The 26,422-nt window shown below is 42.9% G+C and overlaps 1 protein-coding gene across 2 annotated transcripts in view; it reads left to right on the top strand.

Annotated features, from left to right (window-relative positions):
• The window catches only part of ZNF407 (zinc finger protein 407), a 1,826,025-nt gene that overhangs the window by 730,486 nt on the left and 1,069,117 nt on the right, over positions 1-26,422 (top strand). For both annotated transcript variants that reach the window (XM_078687829.1, XM_078687830.1), the window contains exon 5: positions 5,183-5,257. In XM_078687829.1, coding sequence (XP_078543955.1) covers positions 5,183-5,257 — 75 coding nt within the window. The remainder of the gene's footprint in view (positions 1-5,182; positions 5,258-26,422) is intronic.

Raw genomic sequence — 26,422 nt, 5'->3', positions numbered from 1 at the left:
GTGAGTCCCTTGCTCACTTGGGCACTGGATTCAAGATAGCCTGGCTGATGAGGATTATTAATCCGAAACCGGTCCCAGGATGCTTGTTTCCGGTCCAGGGAAGACATGGCTTGGCAGTTCGGGCTGGACTGTTCCCATGAGGCACAGGGTCAGACTGATTTGCATATGGCCATGTCTGAACTGGGGTGGCTGAGTGGGCTAAAGAATGGTGATGGATTAAACCCAGATCAGTTGACTGGGGGTGAGGGTTTGATTTGCTCAAACGCTCCGTCCATCATCCCCTTTTGTAATACCCCAAACAGTAACACTTGTGGATAACCATTTCACACCTTCTGCCCAGTAACTTTCGTGTATGCGGTCTTTCAGCTTTATCTGTGGAAGATGTCCATTAAGATGCCAAGGTATCTGACACGTCCAGGCAATTTGTTTTTGAAGGTGGGCTCTTTGGGTTTGTTGTAAATTTCCGGTAAGAACGCCCTTTTCTTTTATGCGTTAGTTACCATAAAAAGATGCAATCAGTAGGTAACTGTGACCACTTAAATCACCTCAGGTATTTCAAGCAGCCTCTCCCTTCAAAAGAGGAATTTTGAAGTCCTGAGTTCACACTACGGAAATTATTCTGTATTAGCATTAAGACCTAGTAAGAACGTGGACAGTCTAACAAGGGCTTTGTTTCTTGCTCACAAGACCCTTCCCAATGTTCCCAGCACCTCTCCAGGGAAACACATTTTTCACAAACTTCCTTCTGATTCAGCTCACATTTTTACTCTCGGTCAGTTGAGTACATACGAAGCATGAGCCTGTGCACCATGAGTTACACTGCACTCTTTGTCTGTTTCACAATGGAAGCAACATCCTCTGTCCTTCTAGTAGAAGTGCTGATATTTTATATGAGGGTCAGGAAAACCTTAGTGTCTCACTGAAAAATCTACATCTATGGTCTTCTGTATCTGTCCCAGTGAATGGCTGAATGTGTCATTTCACAACAGAATAACATTGTATTAAGTCATACATTAATAGGATTTTGTTAAATTATTGCCACATTTTGTAAATAAGACCCATAACGCACAGAATTCAGTGCCTATACATAGTTGCAGCGGTCCTTAGCCAAAAACTTCAGACTCGATGACACAGACTTCCACATAGAAACATTCCACAGTCGACGGAGCTTCAAAGTGCCCCCTTGGTTAAATCAAAAGACACCAGTGGAAACAAACCATTGTTCTCCATCTTCAGTGCCGAAAGAGGATCACGATAGGAAGAAGGAAAAAGAACACAAAAAGGACAAACCAATGACAGTGAAGAGGAAACGCAGCTTAGCGATAAGCGCTAGACAACAAGCAATTGATTTTGAGAGGAAAAAGCAGCAGCTAGAAGCTGAAATCGCAGCATTGCCGCAGAAGAAAAACAGTTCACTAATTAGAAACTTACAGGATACCCTCAGAAACAAGATAGAAGAGAACCAAGGAGGAAACACCCTCAGACCTATAACTCTCACTAATACTGGAGCCGATAGCAGCACATTTATGAGGCGTATGAGCAACCCATAATGGAGGAAAGCTCACATGGGGAGGAAGACATCTAGCAGGATCTAGAAGCTGATTCTCCCTAGAAGGAACTCTATTTCTACCAATCAAGATAGTCAACTCCAGATAACTTCTCATTTTATAATGCAGTGATCAAGAGGGCTGCTGCTCGTGAAAAAACAGGCGGAGGGTTGTGTCCTACTAGACACACTAGGCAGTGATCTGAATGCTACAAACAAAATACATTCCTTCAAGCAAGAACCCAATATACATAAGGTAACACAGCTGTGTACTCTTTAATTGTGTCTACAGCCAATAGGAGAGCGAACGCACCTGCATCTACAGAACCGTCATGGACAAGGGAGCAAAAGGCTGCAGGCAGAACGTAAACAATGGAAAGGTCAGGAGCCACCCAGTAGTATATTGCCAAATGAAATGCCCTGCTCAGCATATAAGGTCAACAGAAAGGGGACAAAATTGAAGATCTCATGCATCATGTGCTGAACAATATTAAAAGCGAGCAAACTCTGCCATGCAAGAAGGCAAACCTATTGCAAGTAAATGCCTGAAGTATTCCCTAGATGCTGCAGAAATGGCCAGTAGATAGCTGCGCACTGGTGCCTTACTAAGACAACATTCTTGGCTCAGGGTTTCAAGTTTCAAGCATGAACTCCATGCATTAATAATCAGTATGCCTTCACAAGGAAGAACCTCTTTGGACCATCGGTGGATGAATCCTTACGACAGATCAAAAAGCATAATGGCATCACTAAGGCAATGGGAGAACTCCTAGCCACAGGCTCCTTCAAAAGAGACACATCATCCATAAACCAGCGGGGAAGCCTGAGCTCCAACAAATGCTCCAACAAATCCAGACCACTCATGGGTTAAGTGATCAATGAGAAGCTCACAATGGGAGGGATCCTTCTTTTGGGTCAGAGCACAAGGCAAGAGCCAGTCCAAAGAGGATCTTTCATCCCAAGTATATGACTCCCAATCAGGACGTCGTAACACCGGTTGGGGCAGACTAGTAGAGTTCCTCTAATAATGAAGAAAAATAAACTCTCACAAATAGTTTTTTACAGATTATAAAACATGAATATTACATCAAACTAGAGAAAATACTGCCAAACACACCAAAAGAAAAGAGCCTGCAAAACAATAGAGCTAAAAGCCAGGGGACAATAGAAGAAGTACTGAGAGAGGAACAAAGTTCGTGAGTTTGCCCAGTTTATGTCCTCATCCCCAAGATGGAACTTGAGACCATTATTGGGCTTAAGGATCCAAAACAAATTCTTCCAGCTGCAGAAATCAAAATAACCACCATACAGGAAGTCATCCCACTTTTGCAGAAGGGAAACTATATGGTGACTACCAATCTCAAAGACGTCTACCTATAGAAGTATCTCAATTTGTGATAGGGCACACTCATTACCAGTGAAAGGTTTTACCATTAGGGATAAGATTAGTGTCACGAGTGTTCACAAAACGCGTCACAGTGGTGGTTGCACGCTGACAAAGGGAGAGGATATTTGTTTACCCATATAATTCTTTTGTTTTGGTATAAGTTAATAAAAAACGTCACAATATGTTACAGAAAATACAAAAGAATAAAACTGTTTTGAATATAATACTTCATGGTTACTTTTCTGGCTTGACAAAGAGTCACAGATTTTTAAAAGAGTCATATCATTATCGTCTACTTGCAGTCATCTGTTTGTTTAATTGCCGACCCGCTTTCTCATACTGGAGTTGTGCCCTCGGAGCCCTGTTTGAGTAATTTGTCATGAGATTGCAAAATTATGTTTACCCCTGCATAGCGATTGGCTGGTAAAGGCAAACTTTTTGAGTCCATGCCAGAGCACCGAAGATCAGATAATGAAAGTAGTTTATCTGCTATAGTTCTCAAAGAACATGGCAGACACCACAATATCTGACCATAACTGTGATTGCTTTACGCTTCCCTTTGATTCCCTTCACCATGTTACACATGAGAACCGCTCAAGGATGGTTGCAATGTCAAGGGTCACAGAAATTAGGGGACAGGGAAGATCGAGTGAATGTTTCAAAGAAGTTGGAGAGAGAGAGAGAGAGAGAGACAGAGACAGAGGTGGGCATTACAAAGCATAACAAACGGCAGGCCATTTAAACAACCAATCTCCACAGTGACCACCACCACAGATTTATCCCACATCAGGTGGGGTGTAACTAGAAACTTAAAGATCACGGGGTCCTGAACACCACAAGGGGTGGCAACACACATAAATGTGTTGGGCAGTTTTCCTAGCACTGAAAGATTTCTGCAAGGAAATCTCAGGTAAAGTGGTACGAATTCAAACAGACAACACAACTGCAATGTTCTGAACAAACGGGGAGGGGCACAAAATCATGTGTTCTATCCAGGCTACCAAAAGACTTCTGGAGATGAGCAGTCTAGTGGAGGACTTTTCTAATAGTGATACACCTCTGAGGGCAACAAAATGTAGAAGTAGACAGATTAATCAAGCTACAAACAATATTGCACAAGTAGGAGTAAGATCAAGGAATGGGAGACACAGTCTTTTAAACTTGGGTGACGCCACAAACAGATTTGTATGCAAACGCCCAAGCTCTTCATCTGACTTTATTAGATTGTGTACGGTTTAAAATTGTCCTAAGTATTGCATTTTTCTAATACTATCAGAGTAACTCAATTCTTCACATGGCCAAAACTACTGCTACTGTCTTCTGCAAGACCGACATTGCTTTATTGTTTAATCAATCTTGTTATGATTTGGAATGTGCGCTAGAGCTTCACTTGAGGACTCCTTATTAGTTCCAGAGGTCGATCATTGAGATTCAAAAGTGCTACTGTTTTGTCTTTGATCGATTAATACTTTCTGCCACAGTGTTATTCTTCTTAGAAACTCAGAGACATTGATTGGTTTATTTGTATTTTTTCTAAAGCGCTTAAATACCCCAGAAATGGGTTGTGCTGGTGCTAAAGAAGCCACAAACGTACACAGAGAATTACAAGCAGACAGTCTTACATAGAGAATAGCAGTATGCAAAATTGTAACAAATATTTTATTCTCTGATAGTTAGAGGGAGGGTATTCCAGTTTCAAGAGGTGATGACCCTAAAAAAACTAATGCGGACTTTATTAAAATAGGGGATGTTGACATAACGCTGAGTGCTAGAGCGAAGGAGTCTTACAGGGATGTAAAAAAGAGAAGTGATTTAATTTAAGATGGCAGCCTTAAAAAGACATGGCTTGCTTATAGGCAGCCAAACAAGGGTGGAGAGAAAGACTGAAATGCTGGTTTTCTTACCTGTCCCTTCAAATGAGAGGGGCCGCTTAATTCTGAATCAGCTGCAGTCCAGTAAAGTTACAATAAACCAGCCTAGAAATGACATGGGTTTGGGTCAAGGTTTTCCTGTAGGAGCACGGAAGCAACAGAGTAATTTTCCTGAGATGGTGGTGTTTCCACTCGGTTGAACCCCAATGGTGTCAGGGTGTGCATAATCAAAAAAGAGACACGGTCAACATGGATTAGTCTATACAGCTCTGTCATCTATTTCCTCACTGTAAACAACTTTGTTCTACACTTTTATTCAATTCATGGTAACAGATGTTTCAGAAATATCCAACTAAAATGAATAATTCTCTTTTTCAGGGTGGCCTTTGTTATGAAGAAACATTTAAACACACATTTATTGGGCAAGCATGGCGTTGGAACACCAAAAGAAAGGTAACAGATAATCAATGACTTTGTACCAAACATTTTTGAGGGGATCAATATCAGTGATTAACAAGATACATTTGGAACGTTGTTTTTGTCTTTTCTTTGAATCAGAAATAATCTTACAATGTGGTGGAAAAGCCATAAACTAGCAATTCGTTAAAGGTTTTGAAGATAATGGATTACATCTGCATATTGTTGGGGAATTCTTCTGATAGAGGCATCTTGGGCGACAAAATTATTCATGTTGATTATTTTGTAAGGATCCATAGGTCAGATGCAGAACTATAAGGGGATAAGACCATTCTTTTTTTAAAATCTCATTTGGACCTGGTAAGGACAGTCAAATGGCATTGTTCATAAAATTATTCTTCCCACTCAGCTTTAATCACCTTTAGCTCAGCTGTTTTTTTTTCTGTCAAGTATTAAATGATACACGCAGGACGAAAGAAAATCTAGCACCCTTTATGATTTTGGGTGTGTAGGTTCCGAGCTCCGTTATTTTCAAGTTTTCCCTTCAGAGGCAGGTTTTAACTATTGCTTGAAGAGCCAAGATGTATGCCACTAAACATAGCTAAAATAGAACTAGAAACTGATGAAAAAAGGCAACAGACTAAGTGTACAAAGATGTATATATTGAGTGAGCCAATGACAATTAGTTGAGATGGACGCCAGCAGATTGAAAAGTCTGAATTGTTAATTTAAGATCTACATTCTCCAATAATAGACACGAGAAACATAAAAAGTAGGTTTGAGCTCAGCGAACTGAATCCACCTACACTTAATGTATTGGTTATACGACGGGACAACATTTGTCTGAAAATATAAACATGACTGATTTGATTACCTTGATATTCCACAACAAAATAATTGTTCATGCTTTTTTGCAAGTTTCATTCCCTGTAGCTTACACTCCGAGTTCGCTCTACGATACTGTTACCTGCAATCAATTTTGTAATTCTTTTTAACAAAGACAAGAATGTGCACCTTTGCTTAAAAACTGTGATCAAATATTATTTTGAATAGGGGTAACCGGTTCCTACCAGGAACGGCCGTTATGCTGGAGGAGGTGGAGGGTGAGCGGTCGGGAGAGGGCAGAGGGACACTAGGGGTCACAGGAGATTTAAAAAAAAAAATAACTTAAGTGCAGCCGTCCCGTAGCCGTCTTCTGCTCCTCTTCAGGAAGGCACAGGCTCACAGAATGCCAGAATGCCCTGTGGCCAATCCTGAAGCTGTTTTCACCCCATGAGAGAAGCTTCAGGATTGGCCTGAGCGCCCTCGATTTGCGATCCAGGACAGTCTGGGAGTCTGTGCCTGCTCTGCCCAACCGAGCTGCATTGCTGGGTTGGAGAGAGCTGTCACTCCGCATGATGGTTTGGCCGGCCTGAGACAGGCGGCCAAACCATCAAGCACAGTGATGGGAGTGCGCTACCACACCCTCAGTGCCTGTCACCACCAGGCCCCGCCCCAAGACTCGACAGGAAAGGAAAAATATAACGAGTGTCATTTTATTTTTTCTTTCCTGCCATTTGGGGGAGGGGAGGCGCGATGGTAAACAATATCAGCACATCCCTACTATGAATAGAATGAAAAATTAGAAGTTGGAAAGCTTTAGATTAATAAATAAGTGCAAAATAATAGAGATCATCCTTTAAGATCGCTGTTGACCCAATACATTTAACACCTATATTCTCAAATAAATTTTTCCATAAAAGAACTTTTTACAGCCTTCATATATCTTCCAATTGTAATTGCAATATCGAGAGTGGGCATATCAGTGAGTAGATCTACAGCGTGGTCCCATGATACAAAATTCTTTTTTTTAAATGGGACGTAAAAATAATTTCCGCTGGGTTAAAACAGCCACACAATCTACTAATATGTGCAGGATGTCACATTTAGTTCCTAACGTGCATATACAATTGCCATCGGGCTGAAACCTTTCTGCTTTTGTTTTCTCATTTATCAACCAAGGGTTAATGGCAATTGTTAGTCTTAAAATTTCGCATCTGAGCCAATAATTAGGCAACATGCCCAGGTATGGGTACCAGGCTTCATTCATCTAGATAGCCCTCATAAATTGTACTGATTTCTTTCTTGCTCAGGTATTCCACATCTACCCTCTTAGACCGTCTCTGCCATTAGGAACTGAGTGTACTTTTTGTATTTCCTATCTGGAGTGAGTGTTGACAGATTCTCACATTCAGGTTTTCGCAAACCATGTAAAGTTTCTTTCTAGTCTTCTTGGCCATTTTAAACTACTGAGCTGAATCTCATTTCTACACCATTGAGAGACCTTTTGTACTGTTCCGAGATCCTGACGTTTCCAGAACCTTAGCAGGGCCATTTGAGCCTGTATACTCCAAGATAACATTCCTAACTCAATTCTGATGGCCTGAATAATTGCTGAGCCTGGTAACGACAGTAGGGATTTTAAACACTTCCCTTCCTCTAAATACCAACCATTCTTAGCACTTAGGTAGAGAACTTCCGCCGCATACAATACTTGGGAGGGGTATCATTGCACTATAGGTCTTTAATAACGGTCTATGGGACATCTCCCCATAGTTCCGGTCACATTTTTTCAACCCACATACCGATGTAAAGGCCTTAGCTTTCAGGGCTTCTAAATACGTGTGCCACTTTAGGGAACAATCAAATCAGACCCCAAGGTATTTGTATTCTCTCACAATTTATAATTTTAATGCGCCCAAAAACCAGCTACACCTGACACCTGGGGTCTCATTTACTAAAGCATAAAATGTTCATATTTTAATCATAGGTAGCTGGGTAAATAAACAAAATGATCACAACTATATGGAGGGCGAGCACTTTTTTGTGGAAGCACACAACTTCTGCCCAATTAAAACATGTATTCCTGAATCTCTACATCTGGGTGGAGTCGAAGCCCCTCTCTAGTGATACTCATATAATTGTCTGACGACAGCTGCATTGTCAAACCAGAACATAAAAAGACAGACAAGCCCCCCAAAGGATAGATGGTCCTTTTAGTTTATAAGCCTCTTTTTGTGAATTGAGCACAAAATATCTCTACAACTGAAAATATAACTTAACTTGCCTGATAGAGAGCCCTTCGTCTGTGCAGTGCCTCTGGTTATTTGCCGTGAGGGAGTCATTTAGGGACGCAGAAAAACATGTGGGCAATAATTGGAAAAATAAATAGGTTTTGCAAAGCACCGTTACTTGGTCATGACGGAGGAAATTATTCTTTACCAGATTTGCAGAAATTTTCTAACCTTGGTACACAGCCAAGATTTGCATGGCGATGGCACTTGTGAGATTCACTGATTCAGCTAGTGGTACCGGTAAATACACTAGACCTTTCAAAGTGTGGTCTTTCTTTGTCATCGCCTCTCAAAGACATCAGTCGTTTGCATATTCTATATCAGTGACCGTGGCGAATTGTGGGCAAAGGAGTACCTGCTGTTGGGAAACATAGTAATTGTACTATCCTGAGCTGAGTAATTCCCTAAACAAATGTGTCCAATGTTGGCTTGTTGGCTCCAGTTCCCAGCTCCTGATTCCTGCTCTGCTGCAAAGGAAGCAAGGTAAGTAAAAACTAAATAAATACATTGTTTCTCTGTTCGTGTATGTATGTTTGTGAGTGTTGTGATTGAAAGTGAATGGGGTTGAGTGAAAGTGTATTGGGGCTGTGTGGGGAGAGGTAAATACAACTTGGAAGAGAAAGGTTAACGGAGTAAAACGCAGCACACAAGGGAAAGAACAACATGGAGCATACTGGGGGAAGAAGCACACAAGAGAGAGATTGGGGGTATTTGGCGGGGGAGAAGAACACAATGGCGAGAGCTGGAAAACACATGTGCTTTCTTGGATTGCTTACTGAAAAAGAAACCAGTACTTCCCCCAAAGGTGAGCAGTGGAATTATACAGGTCAGCCCATCAAGAGATTGATGAAGAGGCTATGCTCCATTTGAGAGAGAGACACAAGAAGAGGAAGGAAAGCTGTTGTTTAAGAAGCAAGAAAAGGTGTGACCATAAAGCCAACCAGTGGAAGGAATGGGCGAGCTTCAAGCCCACTTTACATTTTTGGTATAGTCCGCAAGAAGTCTTATGCAACCGGACAGCAGAAGCTGTCTTGTAGGTGAAACCTAAAAATATGTCAAATGTTTGGACATCGATGTGATCCAGTTGAGGTGTTTGTTGACACTACACATGCATTGTCTTATTAACTGTGGTTTTGAAATTAATAGGTATAAATGGTATAACTGTTCTGATTCGCTGACATTGGGACCTGTGATGACGTGGTGTAGCAAACTCCCAATATTATGAATAGTGGTGAGTGCAGCTAAACTGTGTGATATGATAAAGCGCTTTGACGCCTTCCCAGGGGAAGTAAGCGCTATATAAATGCAATTACGATACAATAGAATATGCTATTGCTACACTGACAACACAATGCCAAAAAACATACTTTGAGAAGATAGTTATCAAGACTTTAAGGTTTTTCATTTACGTTTCCAAGTGCCGCAGTTAAGAAATAGCCGGGCAGAGCAGCCGAGGTGTTTGCCATGTCCTTTGCCTAATGTTCTGCCTGATATTATTGTTCGTATGAATCACAACTCGAGGGCATGTGCTCTACTCAACAAGCTCATAAAAATGCAGACAAACCGACTTAATAATCCGAATTAAAATAGTGCAAATTAATCATTTGACGAAGTGACCACTAGGGACGTCATTCTATTTCGGGAGGGGAGGGCTTGCATATCATAACCTTTGCAGATATATGGTGCTCACCTATAAATCTAAGAAACCGGCTGTAAACACGCGTGGAGGAATGGGGGCGGAGGGGGCTGGTAGTATTCGGGTTTTGGCGCCATTGTTTCTTTCTCTGGTAGAGAATAACAAATGATCATATCTGTTTTTGTATTAAATTGATTTCTTATTGGCCTTCATGCAACTCGCACTGAATCAAATTCGTGTTTTTGAGTGAACTATTTTCAGCCAAATTACTTTTTTCCTGTCCTGTCTGCCGGCGTTGTCCAACTGCAGTTTCCCATCTAACATTTCAGCCTAATGGGTAGCCGTGTCAAGGCAGAGGATTGCTCCAACAATCTCATTTCCCTGCAGCGGTCCCCTGCAGGCAATAGTCGAGATTTAGGCCGTGCAAATGTGGCACAATAAAAACTGAAACCTCTTCTTATTCTTACTTCCTTCCTCCTCTGGAGAGGAAGCTGTTGTCTTTCTGCAAAACTGTTGTCTTTCTGCAAAACTTTCTGGGCAGCGTGTAGGGAGACACACCTTGGCTTGAATGTTTTTACAAATTGAGTTCCCATCACCTTTTTTAGAACATTACCTTCGTGCCTTGAATTTCAGGAGCTTGCTACATTGTGCTATATCCAGTTCATTGTTTTCCTTTTTTTTTTTTTTACATCTTGAATTTGATCCTTTTGCCTGATACATCAGGAAGTGTACCTCGTATGAACAAGAGCTAACTAAATAGGTTGTGACAATTTGATTAATAATGCATCTTGTTTGCTGGTGTTTAGTCCTGTTGGTTTGACTGATGTATGCAAAGATGGTAATTTATTAAAAGCAAATTCATCTGATTGCACTCCAGGGTTTGATGGAGCAAAAAACGTGTCAGCATGACTATCATCAAAAGCAGACAATTGAAAGTTGTTCTCTTCTCGCATATCATGCATACATGGCAAGGAGTTTGTATTGCTTTTGCAAAGAACTTGTAAATTGCATTGTGTACAAGCCCTGATAGCGGTGCTCTATTTTCAAAAGAATATAAGTGCCAGGGCTCTCTTTAGGAGGCCACTGCACCTTGTACCACAGGTTGCCCCTGCCAACGCCCCCCGTGATAGTAACAACACAAGTACTAACATTCACACTCATACAAGTGTGACGGATCGGACTATTTCAGGCACCCAAAGCTATAAGAATGACTTGGATGGCAGGTAATACTCCTTTTTAATGTATACTGAGTTAATAATTAACTGTTGTTGTGGTCATCTTTAAATTAACCAGACAGCGCCACCTTGTGGCAGACTGTCACAGGCCCTGGTGCTGAAAAATAAGTGCTGGTGCCGAGCACCGGAAACCACCGGCTCAAATTAAGCACTGCCTAATAGTTATGTCGATGGTCTTCATGAATGAGAGGCGGGGGTTAACTTCGACATACTACTGCAGAGTTTTCATTTTTTTATAAAAAATGTTTTATTGGGTTTTTTGTCACAAAACACACATCAAACATTGAATTCCCTATAGCACCCCATCATCAGTAATTGAGTCTTTGCAATAGAGTCCTTAATAGTGGACCCCAGTATGAACAGGGTATACTACTGCAGAGTTTTCATCTAGTAAGCCCCTCTACGCTGTGGAGGTCAATTTATCAAAATGCCAGAGATACGGGGAGTAACATCATCCACTGTTTTCCAAGCTGAAGACCTCTTGTATTGCCATTCAACCCCTACTAGCCTTTTATTTGCTGCAGAGGGTCTAAAAGAACAAGGAGCGGAAATGACATTAAGTTGGATTCATGCTTACTGTCTCTGTTGATGGCTTCATGGCCTCTGAAATCAGTACTCCAAGGTGTAGTGAGTATTTTGTGTTAGTGTTTGTATAGCACTTTCCTACCCCATGCTTGGACCAAAGCACGTAGTAAGGAGCTCCTCTGTTTGAATAATGTACACAGCACTGCATTCCCCTAGCAGGTGCTACGCCTAGTTAACATGTATGCTTTTAGTGCTGATGCATCTTTGTGTTAACCAATGTGTTTTACCCTTACCTCGTTGCATGCAGGTATCATTTATAGGAGATGACCAGTAACAGGGCAAGCCTCTATATTTCCCACATACTGCAACTTATTCTGGTTTCACGCAACAACTCCCATGATTCCAGACCCAGCATGATGACTGTTATCATGTACGAAGTAAAACATCTTGGTGGAAGCCGAAAGGATTACATTTAACGTGAATGTGATCGAATTGCAGTAATTGTAGGATGTTAGGTAGGGGGGGTCTAGATTTGGATGCCAAGATTGTTCTGTACCTTAATTATGAGACCAGAACTTTCAGTTAACATTAGTTAAGTGTTGGGCCGAACTACTTGCATATATTTTACACAGTCCGGGATTGACTGGGATTTGTTTACATGGTCGGTACCCAGAAGGTATTCATTCAGAACGTCTTTTCCACCTGCAACACAATCAGACGCTCCATAAAACTATCTTTCACTGATCTCATGAAGCTCTAGCTTTCAAAGGTTGCAGGGCTGCTCCTGCACCATATTGTTTCTCCTGACCTGTGTTATTAAATTCATTATTGAAAAAAACCCAATGCATCAGTGTTGTTACATGGGTGATTTTGAGACCATCTTAGTAAGCAAGTGTGTGCTGTTGGCTCTGTTGTACTTGACTATGTGCAAAACCATGTGTGAAGTCTGTTCTAGCGTATTTTTGAAATTATACATTTGCATTATTACATTTTAATTCGTAGTTAGTTCAATAAAAGGTACCGACATATGATGTGTTAGGATTGTTTTCAAGTAATGAAGACAATTCTGCAGCACAATAGATAATTTTTAAACTGGCAAAACCCCGTTGGATAGAAATTTTACATAGTAAAATATGTTCTGGTCACGTATTTTACTCTTCAGTCTCGTGATTTATTCTATTAGCTAATGTTGAATGACTCACTGCATCTGCAGTTAGACAAGTGGAAATATAATAAAGGTGATCACTGAGTTCGCTCATTTATGAAATGTTGTTTCTGATGGATAGCTGCAGATTCCTAACCTTTTCAATCATTCCCAAGAACCAGAATGGAATTGGAAACTTTTCCTGCCATTGCTGTCTCATGCCTCCTCAGCAATGACATGGAGTCACATGTAGGCCCCACTCCTGCTAAATGGCGTCCGTTCCTCTTTTACCATGCCCCTTGAAATTAAACCAGAGCTTGGCTCCCAACTTTATAGGTTTCTTTTACTGATTTTGTCAAACTATTTACTTGATAGTGTGCAAAAGGGGTGTCTTGCCACCTAAAACTACATGGCTTAAGGCATGCCATGCCTGTAGGAAACAGATGTCAGTCATAAACACTCACAATGGCTGCCTTTGGTGACTTCGCCCCAAACACGACACAAAGACCTGTGACAAATACTCCCTGATGCATCAGAAAACCATCGGAGTGTGAAGCCAACATTTTTAGTTTGCTGTCCATAAGAACAGGGGCTGGTCCCATTCGAAGTTACAAGCCTGCTCCTTGGGTAAGTTCAAGAAAAAGCTAAAAGATATGATGGCCGCCATCAACTCAGCAGATCAAGACCACCAGGGGGGGCGGGGGCAGTGCTACAATTCCAGATCCCTCTGATGCACCTTTGGCCCACACAAAGCCAAAGCCTCCAGTTAGATATCTGGTATGAACTGGCCCCGTCGGCCTCAGCTAACAGCACTTTGCCGCATGCCCCACTGCTAGTTTCCCCCTTGATACCAACCTTTGCTCTAGAGACACTTGTCCCAGATTTCAGCCCAATTCCGATATCGAACCTGGAGCAGACTTCTGCAAGATCTCGGCCTTTCGCACTATGAGATAACTAAAGTACAAGCTATATCTTTTTCTTTCTTCACTAGTATTTATTGAATTTTAACTTCGTACAAAACATGCCATCGTTCATAATCAAATTTGTTGTAGTGGACCGATTCAAAAATTCCACTTGGCAACTCTCTCCCTCCTCCATCTGTCCCCTTCCCCGACACGTATCTCTATTCTAGAGAGTGAGACTGACCATGGTGATGAGCCAAATTGATATCACATTTTTTTAATCATTCAATGTTGCCTTTACTCCTTTCACTTTATTTTACCTAAGTACTTGCAAGTCTTAATGACAATAGTCTGTGTAAAACTGCTGATTCTTCAGTCAAATAATCAAGCAATGGCTTGATCTTTCAATGATTCCTCTATTGTTTCCTTGGCTCTGCAGCAATACTACAAAAGGGTGGAAGCAGTTTTCAGTTCGGACTCCAATGCAGTTCAGCGGCGGATTCATAGAGTGAAGATGATGAGAGGCAAACAATTTACTCCTCTCTTTTATTGGTTCTGGTTTCTACTTCAAACTAAAACAAAATAGTAGTTTAGACACCTTTAGACACTGAAACTGAGTTGGGTTCAGGGCATCCTTTGCAGTGGTTGTCCACAGGGTCGCGGAAGTCTTGGATTTAGAGTTGCTGATGGTTGAAACGGAGGTGAACTTACTAACTTAAGTTTTGGTGCCTTGAGCCATCAACTACAGAGCAATTAATACCACTTAAGGAAGCCCTGGCTGAGGACCCCATGGCTACTTGGTCGAAACAGGGTTCTGCATCATATGTGAGCTGCCCTGTTGCTTAGCACCACCGGTCTACTCCCAAGGGACCCATATTTCCTAATGGAAGATCCAACTCTGGAGCATCTGTAAAGCAAGTTGAATATCAATACTTTCCCCACAGCTGCTCGAGCTAGAGTCTCCAAAAAGTTTGATGGTCTTGGCAAAATATTTTTTTCTTTTGCCATTATTGTCCTACATTCATGCTAAAGACAAGTTCACTTCAGACAGCCTCAGACTACTTGAAGATGACTGTTTCATTGCTGCCACCCTGGGGATTCTCCATCAAGTGAGCTGAAATCCCATCTTCAGTGTGTGCAGAATATGCCCTTTCTAGAGGCCATTCTGGGCTCTATGACTTTGACAACCTTTCTGTTTTCATAGTGAGTCCGGTGTATTCCTGTAATGATCCAAACGTTTCAGGCTTGTGTTTTTGTTCCTGCCTTGGATGATTCTGAGGCTTCTTGGCCTCCAGTCCTTGTGCATGCTTCTGGTGCCTCATACCTATTGACACAATGAGCTTGGCAATGGAATCTTGACCAGTCCCAACATTGGTGGTGTCTTTCAGATACCATTTGCATATCAGAAGTGGCAGCCCAAGACATTCAGAGGTCGATAGCAGATGCCAGCCTGATGTGCGACTGGCCGTTCTGTTTGCTCCATGCAGAACTCACGCTAGTGGCACACTTTTTCTCTTGACTAGGTAGGTAACCTAAATAATGTGGTGATCAGAAGCCTCTGTTCTCCAGTGTAGTGGTGCCACCAGTTCAACCTTCTGGATTAGTGTGCCATTTGCCTGGCCTTCCATCAAGGGTTGGTCATTCCAGTTCAACACAACCACCATGTGGTACTGCAACAAGCAGGGCTGAGGGGGGTCAGACACCATCTGTCTGCAACCTCTGAGGCTATACGGGTGGCTGGGCCTGCACAGGTATAATTGCTAGCTAGTCACCTGGTGGGATCTCTGAACATCAGGGCATACGAGCTCCGATGCCACCTTGTAGACAATGAGAGGTGCTTATTTGCTCAGGTGGTTCAGGGCATTGTGGGTCTTGCCCTCAGTTGATCTGTTTGGTACTGCAGACAACACTCAAGGACAGCCTTTGATTACCTGGACTTTGCTTCTCAATGCGCTCTAATAGACTCATTCCTCTTTCAATGGGACCCTGCCCTCCTTTATGCATTCCTGCCTCTGCTGCTGATCCCATGGGTCCGGAAGGTTGGCACAGAATTGTCCCAGATCATATTGCTAGCTCCAGATTGGGCTCAAAAGGTTTGGTGCCCCGACTCGTGGGAACTGTGTATGTGTCACTCGTTTTGGCTCCCTCAGCTGGAGGATCTGCTGTCTTTGCAGCAGGGGAGAATCCTGCACCGGAACCTTCAAAAGCTACATCTCCTTGTGTGGAGATTCACTGGAAGCAAGTGAGTGGCTTCCAACTCCCTTTAGAGGTAGCAGCTCACTGCCCTTCCATGTAGTCTATTCATTATGGTCGCTGGTCTATATTTTCCGACTGGTGTGTGAGGAAAGACAGTTCGACCCTCTTCAAGTCAAACGGTTCGATGTTCTGGATGTGGTGTAACAGCCAGAACTGCAGACTTCGGAGCTGGCGATTTAGGTTTGAGTCTCTGGATCGGCTCCACATCCTGTGGTTCTGAGCAAAATCACTTAATCTCCTCGTGCTTATGGTCCGCACCTGGATACCCTCACGGGTGATAAGCCATGCTTTACAAATCTGAGTATTTATTTTGTTTGTTTTATCTCTAATCTGTCATGGTTGTACAGGGAGTACAGTTAAGGGTTATTTATAGGCCCTTTTGACTTTCACTTTGTTTGCCTGATTACCCCTCTTTATTAAAGATTCTGGTTGTGATGCGTTTCTTAATAACCTTTCATATACTTCTCCACAAACTCCTTTCATTATGTCGAAGTGGAATCTTTATTTGGTCCTTACCTTTTTGATGTGTGTGCATTTGAGCCTATTGCACATTTGCACCTTGAGACTTTTGACCCTGAGACAGTTTTTTTGATTGTCTTCACTTCTTGCATAGCGTTAGCGAATTGCAGGCATTCTCCATTCAGCCTTCTTGTAGGCCTTGTTTGCTGAAACGTAATTTCTGACTTGAGTGTCTTTTCTGTCAGACGGTGTCTGCTTTTCATGTGATGCAATCCAACATCCTCCCTGTGTTCTTCTCAGGAGGAGAGGCTACACAGGTTGGTTCCTAAGCTAGCTCTTAGTTTCGACATATACAAGACTACGGAACACCAGGAGGATGATCAACTCTTTGTTTCTACATATACAAGACTATGGAATACCAGCATGCTCTGGGCAAAAAGCATACTTCTGAAGGTGTTAGACCCCATTTCATGGCCACAGTGCAGTCAGGGGATTACTGGGCTACAGCTGTGGTGTTTGGGGTCATTTGCCTCTGGTGTCCTAGAGTCCATCCTGTTGTAGGTCCCGCAAACTAGGCCAAGTAGATCCATTCCATATGAGACTCTCAGGATAGCGAGAGAGAGCAATCAATGGCTTCTCAGTGAGGTAGTGGGGGAAGATAATTAAATCTCAACACTCAACCAACAGAAACAATAATTTCCTGTCTTGTCCAACGAAATACTAGACCATTAATGGGGATCAATGCATTGTTCACTATTCCTGACTATGGGTTCCCGCAAGGCCCCCTACCACCTCTAGTGCTACCATCGCCATGCCTTTAAGGCTCCCCAAGGTATGGTAATCTTAAGGGGGGATAGCTAGATATAGGCAACAACACCACAGGCGCAGGTTCGGGAAGCACAGCCATGCTGTATTGACCTGAAGGCCAGCTAGTGTGATTGTGCGCTAAGAGAGTTCTCATTGGTAAATCAGAGAAGCTAACAGTAGGCTGGGTCTTTAAAGATCAAGATACTTTCTCGGTCTCGTTCTGTCAAGGTATGCAGCTACAGACACACCGGTTTGTTGTGCTTGCCTGTTTTGTGGCGGCAGGCATCCCCTGACGTGGAGTGGAACTGCAGGAGCGGCCTCAGTCCTTGCAGGAGCAACATGAGGTATACAGTGTATCTATCCTGATTGCTTGGTCCTGGACAGTTGCAGCCTCTGAGTAATGAGGGAAGACTCCCTGCTACAGCAGTGATGGTGATCCTCTTCAGTATGTTCAACTGTGAGCTGCATCACTAGTCCTTTCACGTCTTGGTCGGTGCCAGTTGGTTTCCTAATAGTAGCTGCAAGATGTCATGGTTTCTGCTCCTGGACAGTCTGTTACTTTAGAGTACTCTGGGGAGCACTCCCTTCCTTGGAACTGGAACAAATTGGGGTGGTTTAGGTCCCACTTTTATAGTCATTTTCCAGAGTGGGCATTCGGATCCACTGCCTAATGTTCTGGAACTGTTTTCGGTGGTTCCTTTCAAATGGGATTTTCTGTCTTCTGTGCTGACACAGGCTTGGAGAAAGGTGATGGTTCTCACAACAGATATTGTGCTGCTGATTCCAAGTCTCCAAAACATGAGGACAGTGAAGTGTGAAGAGTCTGCATCTGGCTGCCATCACTTTTCCTGAATTAGCTATCATGAACAGACAGAAGAACAGGTCTGTCAAAGGACTCCGGTTTGAAACATATCTTTTTAGTTGTAAAGATGCCCAAGGAAGTAGGAGGGTGATGTTATTTTGTTGGGGATAAAAGCAAAAAAATCATGAAAGGCAACTATTTCGAGGTTGCCAGGTGTGACAGTTGCCCCACCCCTTGAGTTGGATTCTGAGCTCAGCTCAAGGTAGAGGCAAAGTGAGGTTCTAGGAATGTGCATCTCACTTGTTTTCCCAACCATCGTTTGACTCCTCGTTTGTAGCTAAATATACATCCTATTTAAAGGCTTGCTGAAATATAATTTACGAGTTTGTGAATAACAATAATTCTGTTGTTCGGATATATTTAAATTGTGCCATCAGAGTCCCCACAAAATCAGATTGGAGATTTACAGTGTAGTAGAAGGCAAAAGGGGAAGTGTATGTGTTTGTCTGCCAGTGCATGTCGAACTCTAGCTGATTGAGATTTCCTGAAATGACAATAATACCCATAAATGAAATGTGGAATGCTTGCAAGGAGGATTTCCTGGAGTGGCTTGCAAGGGAATGAAAGTGCATATTACTAAAAGGCTTATAACGAACACCCCTCCCCTGAAGACTCATTTGAGAGAGTAAAGCAAATTTGTTGAACAGGATGTTACCCCTGCAATGCTTTTTGGTTTTTTGAAGGTATTTATGGTTCGAACTCGACCTGAAGGTATTGAATCATTTTACACGAGCACCAGTTACATTACATAAGGACACATCACCAAGTTCTCCATTGCTTGCACTTTAATAATGTGGCCAGACTGGCAGCACATCTGGTTGAGTTCTGGCTCTGGAAATGTACTCGGCCAGCATCTGGTTTTTGGACCTTCCCATTCTCTTTAAGCAGTGCTCCGTGCATACATGTAGCATGTTTTATGATGAGCGCCTGTCTAGGTGAGACGAGAGAAGGACTGCCCCCCAACGTTCAATCACTTGAGATACTCTGCAACCACTCGCAGATACAGAATTGACTTTTGACCTGAATGTTTTTTCCACTTGCCCCCAGAACCATAGGTGGCAGAATGGGGCTACTTGACCAGTGGGGGGATTCGTAGCAGGGATAGCTTGGTGGTTCATAATAGCATGGTGTCTATACAGATTCTCAGGGAAAATGTTGTGTCTGCAGCCGTGAAGCATTAAAGGGCTATCACTGCATATCTAAATTGATAGTTGTGAAGTCTATGACCTGAACTAACTTGTCATCTTGGGCATTCTGCTTTATGTGTGGGATCAGTAGTTTCATGCTCTTCACACCAAGGACCTACTGAGTGGGTAGTTGCAACCCTATCTTTACATTTCACAAATTTAAGTAATTTTGACTATTGCTTGAATGTGGCTGGGACATTCTTGCAATAGTCTGACTGGGAATTGTGGTGTAGAGCTATGGGAATCTGCAGGATGAGAGGTCAGCCACAGAAATGTTTATGGTGCTAAAATCTGTACCCGTTTCCCAGAGATGATAAAATGCACTTTGATTGAGTTTATTAAAATACCTGTATAGGCTGAGGAATGTACTACTTTGACCGGCCCCATGGATGATAAGTTAGCTAAAGACACAATACTGAGGAGATCATTGAGAAAATGCAGATTGTTTTATTGGTTTTAGCCATTGAAGTCTTTGTGCTTTGGTGTGTTGTCAGATTGTGGTGGATTTGCAAATGAGTGATCTCTCACCCTTTTTGGAAAATTAAATCATTTCATTTATGCACTTTACCTGTATATCGCCTTTGTCTTAAATGCCACGACTAGGGGTCTTTTGTGAATAGAAGGCTGTTAAAAGAGCACACACTGTTTGTCCCAGTTGGATCCCTTTTTAGAAAGGGAACAAATGGGTATTAAGAAATTAAAATCCAGAAGCAGTGTTACTGGATATCTGTTGTCATTGCTGTGACTACAGTAGAATATGATGCCAGATAATAGTATTGCTAGAGCATGGAAATTAGCATTAGGAAGTGAGTGTACCTGGACTAGTTTAGTAAAAAGCTATCTATCTTATTCACACTCTTGCACAATGTGCTGACCGCATACATGTTAACATTTTTTGAAAAGGCAAGTGGGAGATTTAAGAAAAAAATAATCGTGAGAATGTTTCTGTTGAAGCAGAGGCAATTTCTGGTGGGATAAAGCAAAAATAGTCATTTTTGGCATCAAAAATCGAGTCTCCCACCTGCAACGTAGCTATTGTCATGTATGAGACCGGTTTCTCTAGGTACCCTTTGTCAGTGATCATGCAACTCCATTTCGCCATCGTCGGATCTTATTAAGTTACCGTTGAAGGACTGATGTTTAATCCTTCTTACCCAGCAGCGTGCCGTCATAACCTTGGTCAAGAGTGTGCCTAAAGCCTTTAATTCCTGAGGTTGTCATATTGGCTCCGTTGGTACTGGAACGCAAGCATTTCAAATTTTAACAGTTGACATGGATGCAGAAGCAGCTGCTGGGAGGACAACAAGCATGTGTTTCCCTCCAAGGAACCATATGACCTTCATTGGTCCCCATGGATGGTCAGTTGTCAGAAGAGCAAAGTGACCTGTTGGATTATTCTGAGACATGTGGCTTTCTCCTGCGTGAAATTGCTTCCTTAAACTGGTTCTGAGTCCATCAGTGGAATTGAGCATCTAAAGTGGACATCCGTCAATTAAGGCATTATTATTTGCTATAATTCGTTTATTATATAGCAGTAATTTGATCATATGTAATTGTCATACGTGTAGGTCCCAAATGAAAAATTGCGGTCCTCCGTTTTACTTTTTCTGTGTGTTGCAAGTAATACAGTAATTAAGTGATTTAAATTAAAGGCCTCTAAATGGTCTGTAACCTATTGTTAATGCGTTGCATGAGAGGTATGACTTTATCCTAATTGCAGGAAAAGCTTTACCCAGTAAAGACTCCATTTATCAGCATCATTTCGCAGCACTCCGTGTTTCTCAACAAAAAGGTCAGCCGACCTTTCCAAGTACCTTTATGCTTGCGGGTTTAGCAGTATCCCAATCAGGAGAGAGCAGGTGATGCACGCTAATGGCTCTACTTTAATGACTACTGATATTCTTCAAGCAAGTTGTTGGTGCAGCTTTTCTGTGGCATGCAAGATCAGTACATTTACCCATATTTCCTTGGCGGAGTGGAGCAGAAACGAGAAATAATTCATAATTGTCATATATTGTTTGACTGTAGGAACTGGTGACTGATTGATGTATTCAGCAAGTGTTAAAGTAATACGGAAGGAAAGTTATATGTGGTTGGTCAGGGCTGGCTTTAGCACTGGTGGCTCTCCGTGCAGTAGTCCTTTTTGGCGCCCCCACACCTTATGAACTCCTCCTCGAATTCTCTCACTACCACCGGGCAAAAGTGCCCCTCATCTCTCCAATCATCAGTTATTGCTGAATACAGTTCTCCCCTGGGGTCAGCGCCTCTTCCACAGCTCAGCGCCCAGTGCGGCCGCACCAGTCGCACTGCCCTTAAGCCGGCGCTGTTAGTAGCTTCCAAACAAGGTGGTATCTAGATACTTGATTGTGGCGCACAGTAGACTAATGCGTGTAGAGCAAAGATTGTGTTGCACCTGTAATGCATGTATTTATATCTGTAACTGATCATTTAATGTTCTATCACTTGTCTCCTCAACACAGTTGTCTCGAAAGTTCTCCCTCTTTCCTTTCAACTGTTTAGTATACTGGAAGAAGTCTATTCCTGAAATTTCCATCCCCTCCCGCCATTGCAGACCACCACGTCCCACCCCCAGTTAAACTTCCGAACATTATAACTGGCATGATCACAGCTCATAGCAGTGATCATCTAGTTTCATACTAATCCAGAGGTTTGTTGGTGTCTGTCTCTTTATCAGGATTCCTTCCAGTGAGGTTCCATCCCTGTCCACCACACCTGCATACGTCTTATTGTTCTCCCATATTTAGTCCAATCAAAGTGCTCATTCTCTAGGGCGTGTCTAGTTGATTTTTTTTGGGGGTGGCTTGAAATTTCATTCTGTCATCATGGGCCGAGTTGCTGTGCTTGTTGCTTTAATGTAGTGATCAGGTCCTTTTGTTACTCGGCCCACGGCGTCCCCTGTGAGGGGCGTCCTCTTTTGGTGGACTCTGCTCCAGTGTATTCACTAGGGTCTGGGGGCTATCCTGTCATCTAGCACATTTAACTCCTGCAATTCTCTGGCTACCGAGAGTGAGCATATGTGTTTGGTCTTTCTTTGCCACTGAAATATAAGTTTGAAGGGGTGACCACAGTGGAATTAAATCCTTTTGGTCCTAAAGAAGTTGTCAAGGGTTTAAATTCACATCTGTTCTGAAGGACCACTTGTAAAAGGTCCTGGTAAATCTGAATGTTGATGTCCTCGTATGTGATGTTTCTTTTCTTTCCGGCTCCCTCTATTATGTCCTCCTTTAGTTGAACTTTGTGCACCTTAGTGATAATGACAGGAGGGTCTTGGCCGATTGCTGTGATCTCAAGGCTGTGTGGGCTCTGTCTAGTTCAAGAATCCCACTCCAAGCCACCACATTAGCAGACAGCTGCCACCATTTCAGTGTAGAAGGGCCAGTTGAGGATTAAAGATAGTTTCGTAGTGTGGCACGGTGTTTCTGATAGCTGGGCATTAAGGCAGCCCAGCGTAGAGTATAAACCTGCCTACAAGGCCTCCTCTTTGTTCGCAGAGGCACTCACCACCTCCGGTCCTCCTGTAGTCAGCCCTACCTCGGGGAGAAGGAGGGGTGTCGACCTTTGCCCTCCAATGCCTCACCAGGATCCAGTCTGAGACAGCCACCATGTTTTTGCTCCCTCAGCCTTCCCAGATCCCACGCAGTCAGGCTGGCATGAAACAACCCAATGCACCCCTCTTTTGCGACCCTGTAAGTTTGGGGCCACTTCGGTTGGCCTGTTTGAGTTTGGGTCTCCTCAGGGTGGGGAGCCCAGTCAGGAAGTCATCTCCTTCTCTCAGGGGCAGGTGGGATAAGATCAAGGGCGGGGGTGAAGCCACTACCCACCTCCGGGCACTGTTTTGATGCACAACTGCATCGTGCCCACGTAGTATAACGTCCCTTTGCCTCATTAGCCGTTGTCAGTGTTTTCTGCTTGCTTTAAATTCAATCTGGCAAAATCTGTCTCACCAATGCAATTTCCTTGACTGTTAGTTGTTTGAATTGGGTCTGGGTTGCAGACTTGTAGGTGAGCGGGGACTGAGGAGAGAGAATCCGCCATCGTAGCTTTGCCACCACAATCCTAGCTAGGCACCCTCCAACCTAGCTATGCCTCCCCCCATTACATACGCGGGAGATCGGGGCACCCTTACTGCGTACCATCACATTCATTATAGGAACACCCATAGATTAAAAGGTACATTTATATTGTTTCATTTAGATGCTGAACAGGACTTGGTTGTATCTGGCAAGGAAACAGTGGAACATAATAGTTGAAGAGCTCGAGTAGGTACAAAACAGCCAGTCCCAGACAGATTTCAATTTTTTCATGTTCTCATATTGACATATTGACTAGGTGTCAAACCAAATATTGGTTAGTGCCACCTAGAATTAACTAAAAGTAGCTCGTTGTGATCACCGCTAGTCACAGCAAAATATGTTCAGATACAGCCATGGGTTGAGTAATAGCCCTATTCTAAAACCTATGTTGTGCCAATAGGGTTTAGTTCAAATGAAAAGCTGTGTGTGTGTGTTGTGTGTGCATGTATTCACACGGAATGCAGACTAGGGGTAGCACATTTGGAGAATATAGATATGCATATTTGTGATGTTCTGAGAAAAATTTCTAAGATTTGATGGATAAAAGTACAGTTCCTTTCCTGGGAAATGCTCTGTACTGATCATGTGTGCTTGAGAGCAGAAGTAAAATATACTGGTTAAAAGTCTTCAGGTAAGAAGGCATGTAGAATGTGAGATACTGAGTTAGCAACTAACGTCGAAGACGATGAGGCATAGTTCATACGAATAGTTGACCACCGTGAATGGCTCTCATGTAAATAGGTATGCAGAATACTGAGCACAAATGCATAGTTTATCAATGCAGATAAACAGAGCTGAAGGACTAGTACATCCTGATGAGACTCAAATGGTTGTAGTTGCCTAGAAGCAGCACATGGCACACAAGTTGTGGTGGGAGTGGGCATCCCCCACAGTCCGCATCCTCTCCAGACCATCATTGGCAGCTTCCAAAGCCATGTATCTTGACCGCAGTACTAACACCTTGTAGACAGATTCACTTTACTTGGGTCCCTCCTTTGACACCCTAAGGTCCTGGCATGCACACGTGTGGTGGAAGCCTGACAGGCGAGATAACTGAAAGGGCTGCAAGGATAATTTAGGAGATCTGTGAAGATGATTAGCATGGCGGCCACTTCATGAAAGTTGACTTAAATGTAAGGAGACTCAAAATTGAAGTGAGAAGTTGAAACCACTGGTTAGCATAGCACAGCATACCATACAGTGATGCAATGATAGAACCACTGACTTCCACCTCTTAGCTGAAGCAAGTGCAGTTTGTACTAAAACCCTAGGCGAAAACAGATTCAAATCCTACTTACACTAATTTCAGCACTTTTTCATGGGTATTAAGATCCCCATTAAGCACATGTAAAGACGCAAGCATGTAAAGTACTGGTGGTCTTGCTTTATGCTGCAGTGATTACATAAATTGCTTCTGTGTTCAAAAAAGCTGAGTTTATAGGTAGGAGTTTACAGGTGATAAGTAGATCAGTCGAAAATCCTGTGCTAGTACAGAGCAGGCCTGTGAGGATTTATCAGGCTGAGTAAACACCAGATGATGCAGTTTTTATTTTATTGTCGTCGAGTCAACACCATCTCCCTTTGAACTCCTCAAAGTGCCCTTTGGCCGAACGACAAAACAATAAAACACCAATGCCCAGTTTGATTGCGCAACATTTTTGCTTTATGCAGCTACAGCTTCTAGGTAGCCATTGTTTTTGTGAAGTATGGCATATGTCTAATTTTATTGACATGCCTGCTTCTTCATGGCATATAGTGTATTAGAGCGGAACTCGTGCCTTGTGCATCATGGCGGGAAATCCATATTACGACCATACCCATTTGACAGCAGACATCTATTTTTTTTTTCTTGTTGCACAAGTTCCCTTTGGTTTTACTTCCGTTTGCCGCTGGCATCCTGCTACAAACTTGTCTTAAACTACACTTCCTGGCAGGCGTGTGAAGACTCCTGTTAAATGCATGAGGTCTGCAAGGCAGTCATCTGGTAAGAGTGTGGTCTGGATAGTTGATTCTAATTACCCGTAAACAGACAAAACATAGACTGCACTTTACTGGCCGTCTGATAATAAAATACTCATTATTTTTGCATACCGCCTGCTGCTGTAACTGCGCCATTCAATTACTTGAGTTAATTTTAATTGAAGTATCTTTTTTTCTGTGGTTAGACAACATGCATTTTTAGTACTGCATATAGCTTTACAGGCAATATACATATATATATATATATATATATACTAGTAGCCCGCCCCGGCGTTGCCCGGGGGCAGAAGGGAGCTGAGGGCTGCATTGTGAGCATTTGTTTGGTCCCCCGCCCGACCCGACATTGCCAGCCCGCCTGCCTCCCGCCTCCTGCCTCTGCCTTACCTCAGCCGCGCTCTACCTCAGACTTAGCCCCCACTCCCGGGCCCCCGCCCGCCCCGACATTGCCCGGACCGCCTCCCGCCTCCCCTTACCTGAGCCGCCGCGCCACTCCTCGCCGCACGTCACTCCTCGCAGCACGTCGCCGCTCGAGACCGCTCCTCCCAGCCTGTCGTCATCACGCAGGTGTAGGTCGCGGTCAGCGCTACGTCGCGGCCGGCGCTTGTTTTAGGGAACTACTTTGTTTTTAAACTTTAATTTTTTAATTTACGTTTATTTTTTATTTTATGCAGCCTATGTCCATCTACACACCCTGAGGATTACAACAATGTATTGGGTGTGTGGATTGGCGCTGTGGTTCCCGAGTTTACCTTGCCAAAAGGTGCAAGTTCTCTCTTTATAATAGTAGTATATATATATATATATATATATATATATATATATATATATATATATATATATATATATATATATATGGGGCTTGCAGCATGCCCACATTGATTGGCATCAGTATCACTTTTATTTGCATAGTCTCTTTCACTGGCTGATTTCTGTGCTTCCCCTGCTTGCTTTTAGGAACTATTTTTTTCCTTCTGGTTTAACCGCTCTGAGGGAGTGCCTAA

Source organism: Lissotriton helveticus, chromosome 4_1 (genome assembly GCF_964261635.1).
Source record: "Lissotriton helveticus chromosome 4_1, aLisHel1.1, whole genome shotgun sequence".
Taxonomy (NCBI): domain Eukaryota; kingdom Metazoa; phylum Chordata; class Amphibia; order Caudata; family Salamandridae; genus Lissotriton; species Lissotriton helveticus.
Note: the sequence above shows the minus strand (reverse complement) of the source record. Positions and strands in the feature narration are given on the sequence as shown.